General features: G+C 35.1%; 1 protein-coding gene across 2 annotated transcripts in view; it reads left to right on the forward strand.

Moving 5' to 3' along the window:
* Positions 1-13251, forward strand: part of LOC149784924 (aldehyde dehydrogenase, dimeric NADP-preferring-like) — a 63725-nt gene that overhangs the window by 25326 nt on the left and 25148 nt on the right. For both annotated transcript variants that reach the window (XM_089978544.1, XM_089978543.1), the window contains exons 8-10: positions 863-966; positions 6594-6723; positions 12790-12860. In XM_089978544.1, coding sequence (XP_089834670.1) covers positions 863-966; positions 6594-6723; positions 12790-12860 — 305 coding nt within the window. The remainder of the gene's footprint in view (positions 1-862; positions 967-6593; positions 6724-12789; positions 12861-13251) is intronic.

A 13251-nucleotide genomic window follows, 5' to 3' on the forward strand; every position in this document is an offset into this window, starting at 1 on the left:
TTGGCTACAAAGTGGGTGCAAAGTGATGGATAATTTGTAGAAGTTATTACTTAAACTTTGCCCATTAGTTCCATAATGGGTATGTGTGTCATTTTAACATACTTTTAGTTTTTATGAAAGGTTTTCTGCTGTTGTTAGAAATTTTTGTTAAACAATTTATTTGGTAATCGGTCATGTATGACTTTTTCCGTTCAGATTGTTACTGGAGCATTCAGGAAAGACTGAAACAAGGGTAAACCCAAAGTCCAATTTACTAGTGCATTTGGGAAGGACTTTGGAACCAAGGGTAAACCCGAAGTCTTTCAAATGTTTGCACACAGCAAACCTTATATTATCATGCTACATAACATCAGTATTATATCAATTACCTGTAGAAAAGGAGCTCTTAAAAACCCTCTGCCCAAGCAGCATGTGAAAGTACATGTTTAGTGTTTGAGTGCAGCTGACTTCAAAGAAAGTGTTTTCATCAAAACAAGCAAGAACTTTCCTAATCATGTAAGAATTAATATGTGAATTTACCAAACTATTATTCAGAGTTGGCCAATGGGGGTATGTCAGAAAGCTTGCCATTAGCTTCTCAAGGGTCGGTGGTTCTTTCTGGGGATTTCCTGGGTTCTTCCTCCACCATTAATACTGGCTGCCGTGTATAGCCTATCATGTGCTGAAAAATGGCGTTAAACCCTACAACAACAACAACCAAACTATTATTTGATTCCAACAGATCTCCAATGATTAAGTTATTGAGTCAACCTAATAAATAAAGTATAATGATAATGATAAATAATAATAATAACAATAATAATAATATTTGTTAGAATTTTTTTGTTAATGGTCAACAGGTACTTACTATATATTTTTTCAGGATGCTTTGGTTGAAAAATTAAAGAACACTCTCAGAGAATTTTATGGCAATAATGTGAAGACATCAAATGACTATGCTAGAATAGTCAATGACAGACATTTTCAGTAAGTATTGTATCTCTTTAGTTACTGAATTGCCGTGTGGTTTCCTTAGGCATTATTACAATGTCAAGAGATATAATATGTTATTAGATAATAGCTTTGTTCTTTATATTGTTACAAGTCTTTGCTCATAAAATAAGTAACAGAAAAGAGTGAAGACAACAAGCTTTGTAAAATTTAACAAATTATTTATTTTCCATTGACAACAAAGTTGAAAAAATAAGAAAAAAGAACTTTCGGTATTGCAAATTAAATGCAAATTGTAATCCAAGAATTAAAAAATACAAGTCCTATCAATAAAAAGTTCTAAGTGAATCACACTTCAAATCCCGATGAAAATCCAAGATGGAAGGTGATGACATATGCAGTAGTCAGTGTTGTACTGATATGTCAACAGTCTCGTGTTGAATCACAGAAAATATTATTCCTGTTTTTGAATTCCATAAAAATTCCAGTAAATATCTTTGTCCAAGAATTATCAGAGCACTTAAGTATTTCCAGGGAAAACAATCACTTGAAATTCAACAATTTGAAGAAAGTGACAATTCAGCCCCAAACTGGTCACAATGTAAAACAACTTGACATCTCAAGTGTTAAGGCACAACTGATAGAATTCTTATCATAACATCAATTATAAGACTAACTAAAATGCAAAACAGGTTCCAGGATGGGTGTCAAGAGTTCATTCTTCTGGAAAAAAATAGAAGTTTGTTTATGAATTAACATGTGCCTCATGTCACATAGTCCAGGTGTGACTTTGACTCAATGATTCCTATTCTGAGAAAGAATTTTAAAAAATATAAAAAGTTGTTTACCAAAACTGTCACTGAATTTAAGGTAAGGAACTAGATACAATGTTTGTATTATTAGGTATTTACATCAATGAAATAAATTAAAAAAATCAATAAAGTCAAACAGAACTGAACTTAATTCTGAAAAAAATCAAGTCCAGTAAACAAAATAAAATTACAATAACACGTAATGGAAAAAAAAATATTTTAAAACTGAGAGACACAATTAATTTAAATATACATAATAATATTCTGAATTTTTTTTGAAGTTTATAGGCATCAAATTTGTCAAACTTGCATTGGTGTCCAAGTGCATATTCATTCCTGCATCAATACATCCCCAAGAAAATGTAAAGACTAAAGTTTTTCTTTCTAATGAAATAAAATGCATGCTAGACCAAACAAAGAATGTGTTACTTTTGGTTTTGCATGAAAGAAAATAATGTTTGTTTATACTTAAAATTTTGGGTATACTGTTGACAGAATTAACATTTATGGCAAATATGCATTTTGTATTGGGTATGTAAACTCATAGTTTGTAGTACAGTGAAACCCTGCTATAATGTGATAATTGGGGTCCAAAAAATTGGATTGCGTTAATAGAGGGCTCGTGTTAATGTGGGGTTTTACAGTATTTTATTTTTTTCAAAGAACAACACATTGGCACATATACATTTATTCATGTCTAATGTATATCATAAATAGGATATCAACACCATTTACTATCGTGCTGTCGTGGCATGCAATTCATCCATAATTTATGAAATTCCATTGAAAAATTGCACACAGATTTTAAATATTCAATAATTTTGTCACAGATCATTGTCTGAATTCAACATTGAACAGAGTATTAACACCATTTACTTAACGTCTGATATTGTACCATAGTGGCATGCAATTTATCCATAATACATGTAATTCCATTGCAAAAATTGCATACATATTTAAACTATTCAGTAATTTTGTCACAGATCATCATGTGTCTAAATTCAATGGGAAAAATTAACATCAAAATTAGGTTAAGAAAGAAGAAGCACTTGTACAGTTCATTACGTTCCAGGGTCTATGAACAATGCCTGTACAAATTTCATACTGCTAAAATTTTCTCCTATGTATTTCTGTGTACCTTTATCCATTGTAAATTCTCAATAATTAACACTTGTACGCCTATTCATTTGAATGATTACAGCAAGAATAATTAACAAACAACACATGCTTCCAGTGTGCATATAACTTACTTCAATTTTGTGAATATCGAAAGAAACATGTGAAAATACTTTATAAAGATTTTTAATCTGAACGCATGTACAATTTCATACCCTTTCAATCTCCAGCTAATAAAGTGGACATTATTTACTGGTCAACTGATTGCATCTAATAACACCACTAAGCCAAGCAAACATGTCGGCAGCTTTCGTTTTTTGATGTTTATTAAATTGTGAGAATCTTTTATCAACCACCAAATTGTCTGCTTCTTGGTTGTGTATGCAGTTAAAGAAGAAACACATGTTGGCTATTGTTTGAGCAACGATTGTATACAGAATTAATTGAAGACTATCACAAAGATGATTTACTGGCTTTATTCATGGATCAGTAATAAGTAACATTTCCGATAATGTTTATTTTGGCATAACACTTAAAGAACCTGGTGAAATTGTTATATTTCAGAAGCCACGCCATGATCATATTATATTCAAACTCTTCCCCCAAATGATAATAAACATTTTACACACTATTTTTCATACTTTAAAAAAAAAATTCCAGGTACAAGAAAAATACATGTACATGTATTTAAAATTTCAGGAACCACACCACGATCATATTATATTTGAATTCATATACGATCTCTTTCCCAAAATGATAATAAATTTTTGTTACACTATTTCACATACTTTAAAAAAAAAAACTTTTAGGTACCAGAAAAATACACGTGCATGTATTTAAAATTTCAGGAACCATGCCATGACTGTATTATATTCAGATTCATACACGATCTCTTCCCCAAAATGATCATACAGTTTTTATACACTATTTCACATACTTTGAAGAAGAAAATAATAATGTGCAAATGAATATATGAAATTTCGGGAGCCACGCCACAACCACATTATATCCGAGTTTGCGTTATCGCGGGGCACGTTATAGCAGGGTTGCACTGTATTACACAAAATCCATCAAAATTGGTACAGACCCAGAAAGAGGTAATTTTACTAGTTAAACAAAAACAAAATGCAGATCAAATGCAGAATGAGGGTGAATTAAATGCAGAAGTAGTGCGAATGAAATGATGAATGAATGCAGATGAAATGATGAATGAATGCAAATGAAATGCTGAATGAATGCAAATGAAATGCTGAATCCACTTCAGCTCTCATACTGTTCAGTAACACTGTTCAGAATAGGAAATGCAACTTGAGTAAATTATTTATATTTTGTTCAAAACAAAAAATGAAAAAACAACTGTTTGGATTCAAATGATAAACATAACATCTGATTGCATTTCTGAGAGCAGAAGTGATATAATGAGATAATACATGAATTTTAGACATGTATGGAATGCAAACAAAACATACAAGATTGCAAGCAAGTACCAGATTTGGTAAAATTACCCATATCAGGGTTTGTATTGCACAAATTGAAGTAAATTCATAGCAGCAAGAGAGATTAACATCTTGTCATTTACTTGCATTCCCTTGCTGACAAAGTTGAGAGGTGATATAGCATTTCACCTGTTTCATATAGCCATTGAAGTTGAGAGGGGAAATAGCATTTCACCATTTGATAAAGCCAGAGAAGTTGAGAGGGGAAATAGCATTTCACCATTTGATAAAGCCAGTGAAGTTGAGAGGTGATATAGCATTTCACCTGTTTCATATAGCCAGTGAAGTTGACTGGGGAAATAGCATTTTATCTGTTTAATATAGTCAGCAAAGTTGCAAGGAGAAGTTTGGTATAGCCATTGAAGTTGGGATATAAGATTTTACCTGTTTGTTCACATGTTTGATCATTCATATGTATATTCATTGGTTTTTCATCCCTTATGCCTCATCGTGCTTGTTCATTAATTATGCCCTCAGTATGTCTTGTCTATACACTTATGAAGGATGGTATACACATGCATCTGAGGGAGAGTAACTTGTCCACACCATCGGGGTGTTTAATGCTGGAATACTTGTTTTATAATTACTTTCAGAATAAATGTCAATAATACATGTTTTATGACAAAGTTGTTTGTTATTCTGTATAAATTACATTTATTTTCAAGATGCCCAACATCCTAAAAATATTAACATTACTCCAACTGGTTTAAAAAAACTTTCATGTGTACGCGAAAACATTTGTGTATTTCACTGCTTTTTGCTGTTGTTGATTAGTCTAATTCCCTGCGTCATATCTTATACCTGAACGTGAAGCAAGGAGTACATGAAGCAAGGAACCAGACTAACTGTTTATAGACCACCAAACAATATTCTTTTTTTTCAGAAAATAGCAACATTATTTTGTGAAACTATCATCTAAATTGAAACTTAATTTGTCCATTGCTCAGTTATTAAAAAGTAAAATATTGTTGCCATTTTTTCATTGCAAGTAGTAGTAAAACTTCATTGAGGATAACTCAAGGTGCCAGTTCAGTAATTCTCTGCAAGTTAGATATCAAAATACAGTCGGTACTTAATTAGATTCTCAGAGAAATGCTCATGGACATAGCCTGTTACAGTAGATTAACACATTTTATGTTTGAATACAAGAGGGCACAATGCATATATGATAATTACACTTAAACTGAACTAAAAGATAGAATTAAAACACAAATTTTACTTGATAAAAAACTTTTTAAATTGGTATTTATTTATTAAAGTACTGCCTCCAGAAGTGAAATTTCATTGATCAAAATGTTATTGAATATCATTATTTATTCTGTACTAAGAATGTTGTTTGGAAAGAAATTGTAATAAAATATATTACTTATTAAAAGCTGATAATTTTATAATGTTGGTTAAAATTACTAGAGCCTTTCTACTGTTTTCAATGATAAAATGAGCAATATATAAAAGTTTCAGTTTTACCAATTTTGATAGTGAGTTTCTTCAAGTTCAGCAAGTTGGTGTCAGTGTTTGGTAATTTATAATAATACAAAATGGGATCCATGCCTGACCCTGCATTATAAGCAGGTTCATGAGTTATCAAGTTGCAAGTTATTGAGGCATTGGTTTATGTTGCAGTAATAAATAGTTCCTTCCTCCATATTGTGGCTTTGACATATCCTTACTCCACACTGTGGCTTAGACATTAGCTTCAACTTTCAACCAGTGGGTACCATTTTCAAATTCTATCCAGACCGACCTGAATTAGCTGCCACGTCATATCTCTTTGCAGGGCTCTTTATTCCCATTGCCTTAACATTAGGACTACTCTGTATATAGTCAGCTTATGATGTGCTCCTTTTAGAAAATGATTCATGTATTTTAAGTTAACACCATGTATTGAACTTCAAATTTAAAAATGTATCCAGATTTCTTTTGTGGCTCTAAAATCAACATTATCAAACATTACTACATACAGCTAGCATAATGTGCCTGCAGATCAGTGTCTGTGTTGTTTGTTCTACTGATTATTCCTGACAAACTGCATAGACCCAGATCTGCCAGTGCATTATGCAATGATAGATCTGGGTCTGTGTTATTTGCAGTTGAACTCGACTTATAAACTAGTACATATGATATTTATATGATATTATAAAATAGTTTACTGTGAAATAATACAATTTAAAAAGACTTTTTTTACAATTCATTTATTAGGTCAAATTATATCAGTCAAACATGATCTTTATTTTTGCAGGAGGATAAAAGGATTATTGAGTGCCTGTAAAGAGATTGTTGTTGGTGGTGACCTTGATGAATCCCAGCAATATATTGCCCCTACTGTGGTAGCAAATGTCAAATTTACAGATCAAGTGATGCAGGAAGAGGTAAGTCAAAGAGGACATCGGGAAATAAATTGTTTTTACAAAATGTACCCATTGTAGTAAAATCTGTGCAGTTAGGTGGCACATGGGGATCACTTTGTGGGCACCATAGCATCAGCACCACCCTAAAATACTAACCCATATCATGAGTGGCTCAGTGTTTAGCATGCTAGATTCACAACTGAAGAGATCCAGGTTAAAATCCTACCATCAAATCATCCTGTGTCAGGTGTGTTCCTTGGGCAAGGCACTTCCAACTGCATCAGCATGAAATAACTTTCATATATTGCTTTGTCATAAAGTAAGAAATGGCTCTCCAGTTGCCTTGGTAACCATCTTGTATTGTAAAAAGCAGAAAAGTATAACATGCACCAAACCACATGGTTCGATCCCCGGCCGAGTCATACCAAAGACTTACAAAAATGGTACTAACAGCTGCCTCACTTGGTGCTCAGCATTAAGAGTTTAGTATTAGGACTGGTCGGCCTGGTGTCAGGATAATGTGACTGGGCGGGACATCATGCTACATGTCTGCGGCATGATGCCCCAGTGCTAGACATCACTATAAACTGTCACACTGCGGACATCATAGCGATATGACTGAAAAATTGTTAAAGCTATGTTAAAAATCCAAATCACACACACACACACACCAAACTACAGACCTCATACAGGCAGGCCCCAGTTTCACAAACTTTCTTCTCACATTGAGATTTAACATTATCCTGGTTATGATATGAAGACAATATCAACATTTTTGTTGTTGGTAGAGATACTGGAAAGGATGCAAAATCACAATGTAGTTTTGAAATGTAACATATCGGAAACACCATTCTTCTTAGAAACTGTGAGAATAACCTCAGAGATTTGAGTAAATCCTGAAAAAAATTTAAGATAAAAGACTCCATTAAGAAATATTTTAGATTTTATGACTGTATTTTAATTCCTGATCCATGCTAAATATTCTATGAAAATATTCATTGTTACCAGCCAAGCAATAACAATTAAAAAATATGAATTTGAGGAAGAAATTTTGCAGTCTATAGTGAAACTGGAGTTATATCTGCTATTGCATGATCAATGCATTCCTTGAAAGCTGGGAGCAGGGCAAATTTCCCATCTGACTCACAGTCTGTTTTAACTACTTCTGGAATAATTACAATAAATTACGTAGTTGTCATCTTAAAAAAAAACATTTAGTAAATTATGGTTCAATATTGCAGCCATCATCAACAAAAAACGGTGGTTTTATGTATTCAGGCATCTACATAGGTTTATCGATGTTTATAATTGTCATCTGATAATCTCAGTTAGTTAGATGCTTTAATAGCTACACAAGTGTTACCTCCCTTTAGACTACATCTGTGGTGAGTTCATGCAGTGTAAGACTATTGAACAACCTATGCGAGTTAAGAGACCTGAATTGAGAACTTAAGAGATTAAGATAAGATCTTGATGCAAACAAAGGAAAACTTACTTTGTTAGACAGTCTGATTCAGAAACAACTAGATGAATTTATGCATTAATGAGACCTATAAAGATGTGGGTGTGGAGAGGGTGTGTGCCTAATCCATGCACCCCTCCCTCAGGCTACTTTAGCCAGTTCTTCTTCTTCTTCCGTACATATGGGATGCCAACAGATCAGATTCTATGCTGTTTGCTTGAAACTAAAAGCTTTATGAACAAAGTAGACCCTAACCTACTGTCACAAACTTTCTTCTATCAAAAAAGAAACTAAAATATTTATACTCCTGTTGAAACAGTCGCCTATTACCTGGGCCAGAAATTGTTCTTATAGTACATGATTTGCCAAGCTTTGTCATTTCTTTTGCATAATGAAACTAGTGTTGGGAATAGGATGGAACAAGATTGTTTGCAAGAGATAATATGACAGTGGAATGTTAGGACATTAAGATCAGCAGGGAAGCTTGAAGAGCTAACCCATGAGATGGGAAGATACCAATAGCACATTCTTGGATTCTGGGAGATGCGCTGGAAGAATTTCAAAGAGAGAACAGCATATGAAGGACACGTGATTTACTTCAGTGGACATGAGGACAAACATGAGCATGGAGTTTGATTTATGGTACATAAGGACATTGTGAGTGCAGTCATGGGTTGTCGACCAGTGTCTAACAGGATGATTACCATCCACTTGAGGGCATCTCCCTTCAGCATCATCATTATAGAGGTTTATGCCCCAGCATCTAACCATGTTGATGAGAAGTGGATGCATTCTACAACCAGCTCAAACTCTTATTGACCAGAGACACAAAAAGGATACTCTGGTTATTGAAGGAGACTGGAATACCAAGGTAGGAGAAGATGCAAAGGCAGACTGCTGAAAAGTCTGTGTTCCATACTGTGATAAACAGACCATTGAGAATGGTCTCAAGTTCATGGACTTCACCACCTACAATAACCTAATGCTAATGAACACCCTTGATCCCCACAAACTATGTAGAAGATGGACTTGGCACGATCCAGAAGAAAGTCATCACAACCAGACTGACTACATCTTGGTGAGGAACTGCTTCTGGTCTAGCATTAATATTGCCAGAACACATTGCTTCCCAGTAGCTGACATAGGAAGCAGCCGTGACTTGCCTTTGACTATCAAACTTCGTCTGAGGAAGACCAAGAATCCAAGACAGGTAAGGATCAGGTTTGAACTTGAAAAATTTAAAGATCCAAGTGAGGCACAAGATTCTGAGGTATCAATAGGTGGCAAATTTACGCTATTTACAGTTATGGGTGCTGAAGAAATAAACCTCAACTCCTTGATCATCACCTTTGACATGGCAGTGATAGGCACAGCCAGCAAGATCCAATGCAAGCATCATAGGATAAAGAAGTCCTGGGTCACAGCAGATATCCTTAACCTTTTTGATGTGAGGAGAAAACTGAGGGGGAAGTGAGAAGACCATAAAGGAGCAGAAAAGTACAATAGGATTAACAACAGGATTAAGAAGAGCTTAAAGAGAGCAAAGGAAAGCTGGTTAGGGAACCATTGTAAATAAGCTGAGAAAATTCTGAATAACAGTAAAAAGGCATATCAGTTGGTGAAAGACCTTTCAACAGGGAAATGGGGGAGATCTTCTGCAATCCAGGACAAGGCTGGCAAGAGTCTTACAGAAGACCAAGAGATTCTTAAGAGATGGACAGAATACTGTTCAGAGCTTTATAACCAGAAGACTTCTGGAGACCAGTCTGTACTAAACTTCCCACTGACCACAACAGAGGTTGACCACCCGATCGTCAGGGAAGAAGTTGGGGCTGCAGTAAAGGCACAAAAGAAAGGGAAGTCAGGTGGGGTAGACAATATACTAGCGGAACTTGTTAAGGTTGGAGAAACATTAAATGCCCTTACAATCAGAACAAATCTTGCAAACAGAAGAATGATCCTACCATGGATGCTGTCTCTGATCATCACTCCTCCAAAGAAAGGGAATCTGCAGCTGTGCCAGAAATACCAAACAGTCAGCCTAAGCAGTCACCCATGCAAGGGTATGATTACAATTATCCTCAACAGACTGAAAACCCACATAGAGCACATCATTGCTGAAGAACAGGCAGGTTTCAGAGCAGGACATTACACTATAGAACAGATCTTCAATATTAGAGTCCTCTGTGAACAATATGTACAGCATCAACAGGATCTCTATCATGTCTTCATTAACTTCAGGAAGGCTTTGGACAAGGTGTGGCATGCAGCCAAGTCGGCCATCATGCGGATATCAACATAAACACAAAACTAATCACCACTATACAAAACCTGGCAGTTCTTATCAATAGCATCATAGGAGATTGGTTTAGAACCACAGTCAGAGTCAGACAGGTGTGCCCTCTCTCACATACTCTCTTCAGCATCTACCTGTAAAGGATGATGTCTGATGCCTTGGAAGACCTTGAGGGCAGTGTCAGTGTTGGAATCAAGACAATCACCAACCTCTGCTTTGCTGATGATATCGATGGCTTAGCATGAGATGAACAAGATCTGAAAACTTTAGTGAACCGTCTCAGCCAACATCACTAAGGTAAGGGATGGAGATCAGTGCTGAAAAAGACCAAGCTAATGAGGAACAACCTGTGTGGTATCCAAAAATGAAATAAGAGTGAATGGACAGAAGTTGGGCACAGTCAGAAGCTTCAAGTACCAGGGTGTTATCACATCTGATGAAGGTTCTTTCCAGGATTGCACAAACAACTGCACTGGCTAGGCTGAATCCTCTTTGGAAGGACAGCAGTGTCACACTTGGGTCCACAATCAAGCTTGTGCACTCCATCATGTCCATATTCCTGTATGCATGTAAGACATGGACCCTGACAGTAGAACTAGAGAGAAGAATCCATGCTTTATAGATGAGATGTTATCAAAGGATCCAGAAAATCTCATACTTAAATGACGTCTCTGAGGAGGTGCACATTAGATTCTGAGGTGCATTCGGACCATATGAAGAGCTGCTCTCCACATTAAAGAAACAAACTAAAATGGAATGGTTTCATCTCACACTTACCTTGCCTGTCAAAGACAATCCTACAGGACACAGTGAGGGAAAAAAGAAAACAAGGCAGGCAGCAGAAGATATGGGAAGATAACATGAAAGAGTGGACAGGCATGGACTTTGCTAAATCCCAAAGAGTGGACAGGTATGGACTTTGCAAAGTCCCAAAAAGCAATGGAGAACAATATAAAATGGAGAAATTGTTGCAATGTCATAAGTGGCAACACTACGACCAGCCTGGTTAAAGGAGAATTGAATGAATGAATGAATTAGTCAATCAATCAATCAATCAGTCAGTCAGTGAATGATTGTTGGCAGTTCATATTCAAGGTTGAGATTCCTTCATATTACTTCCAGTAGTAAGATTGTCAATGCATATAAGACTGAGTCTTCATTGTCAGTGTTTTGTACAGGGAGACATTTTGCCTGGTGTCCCCATGTATTAATTGGTCACCTGCTTTCCACAGTAAATGGTTAGGTGTTTCCTAACCAAACAGTTTGTTATTACCTTGAGTGCTCACCTGAGCACATTGACCATGATCACTCTGATTGTGAAAATGAAGTGTTTGTCATCTTTTTTCACATTGTTGGTACACTTTATATACAGTGTTTGCAGTTACTAAGTGACTACGAGGGGAATTCCCCATGCCCTCCTTCTGGAACCATTTTATTTTACTATTACTGTTAACAATATAGCAGTCTTTCCACTCTGTTGCTGAATGGACATTAGGAAAAAAAACAGGTGACTATCACAAAAACACAGTATTGGTATATTAGAATATTACCCATTTATCATTCATGAATTCTCTCAATGCCAGACTAAAACTTGAGTACAAGTAATGTTCATACAGTTAAACCAAAAGTGTGGGGCTACTAATAAATTCCTTCATGCTGTACAACATAAGATACACTGAATCAATGCAGAAAAACACCCAGCAACCTAGTGTAATAGAGACAGACACTTTCAGTCTGTATTTGGTCTAGGGCTTTTATGTCCAAGAAAACTGATTCCAGCTGCAATATACAGGCAGCTAAGATAGCTGCCTCCTTACCATACATATAAGTAAAATTGTACTTCGTGAAAACTAGACTGAGGGAAATCTTGAAGAAATCTATAAATAATACCCTTTTTAAGAAGAATAGCTTTTCTTGGTGATAAATTTATATGGTGAATTCTTTGAGTAGGAAAGGTTGCCAGTTACCAGAGAAAAATCAGAGAAATGGAATTTTGTACTGAAAATTTTAAGAAGATGGTTGAAGATTTATTTTAGAAAAAAATTATTAATGTAAGTAAACAACAAAAACAATAACATCAGTAATAATAATAATAATATTAATAATAGTAGCAATAATAAATGCCAAAAATAATATTTGGTAAACAGTATTTTGTTGTAAATCCAAATTTGATAGTTGAACCTCTGTACAGAGGTCACCTGAGTTAAGGGGCCAGTTTTGGCTGTTTTCTCCTAGGTGGCTATTTAAGACAGGTTTGACTGTATTTACTATTTTATTCCATTATCATTATCTGTAAAACTTGTTTTCTCCAAACTGTATAATTTTTCAGATATTTGGACCAATATTGCCAATTGTTCCTGTGAAAGATGAAGATGAAGCCATTCAGCAGATTGTAAAAGGGTATGCCTTTATTATTTACATTTATTACATGCCCATTTAATCTTGGCTTCACCTGGTGTTCAGCCATTGTCGCACACCCAGACTAGAACTATTTAGATGTTGTCACTGATGTTTGCTCATCGACAAACTTCAGTACAACAGATTGAACTTTTATAAATTCCAGTTTGCTTTTAATTGCATTCACACTATATCTGAAGATATTTAGAAACCATAAAAGTCGGGGTATGCAATAAATACAAATCCACATTTGTATTTAGTTCTGGGAAAAGGATAAATATGAACCTTATGGCCATGACATATCCCAGTGCTGTATCAAAACTTGCTCTTTCCATTGACTTGCAACAAAACATGTATAAAGTTCAGTGTTTGTGTCTCTGCCCATTTTAAATAA

This window comes from Sinohyriopsis cumingii, chromosome 13 (genome assembly GCF_028554795.1).
Source record: "Sinohyriopsis cumingii isolate HCF-2022 chromosome 13, ASM2855479v2, whole genome shotgun sequence".
Lineage (NCBI taxonomy): Eukaryota > Metazoa > Mollusca > Bivalvia > Unionida > Unionidae > Sinohyriopsis > Sinohyriopsis cumingii.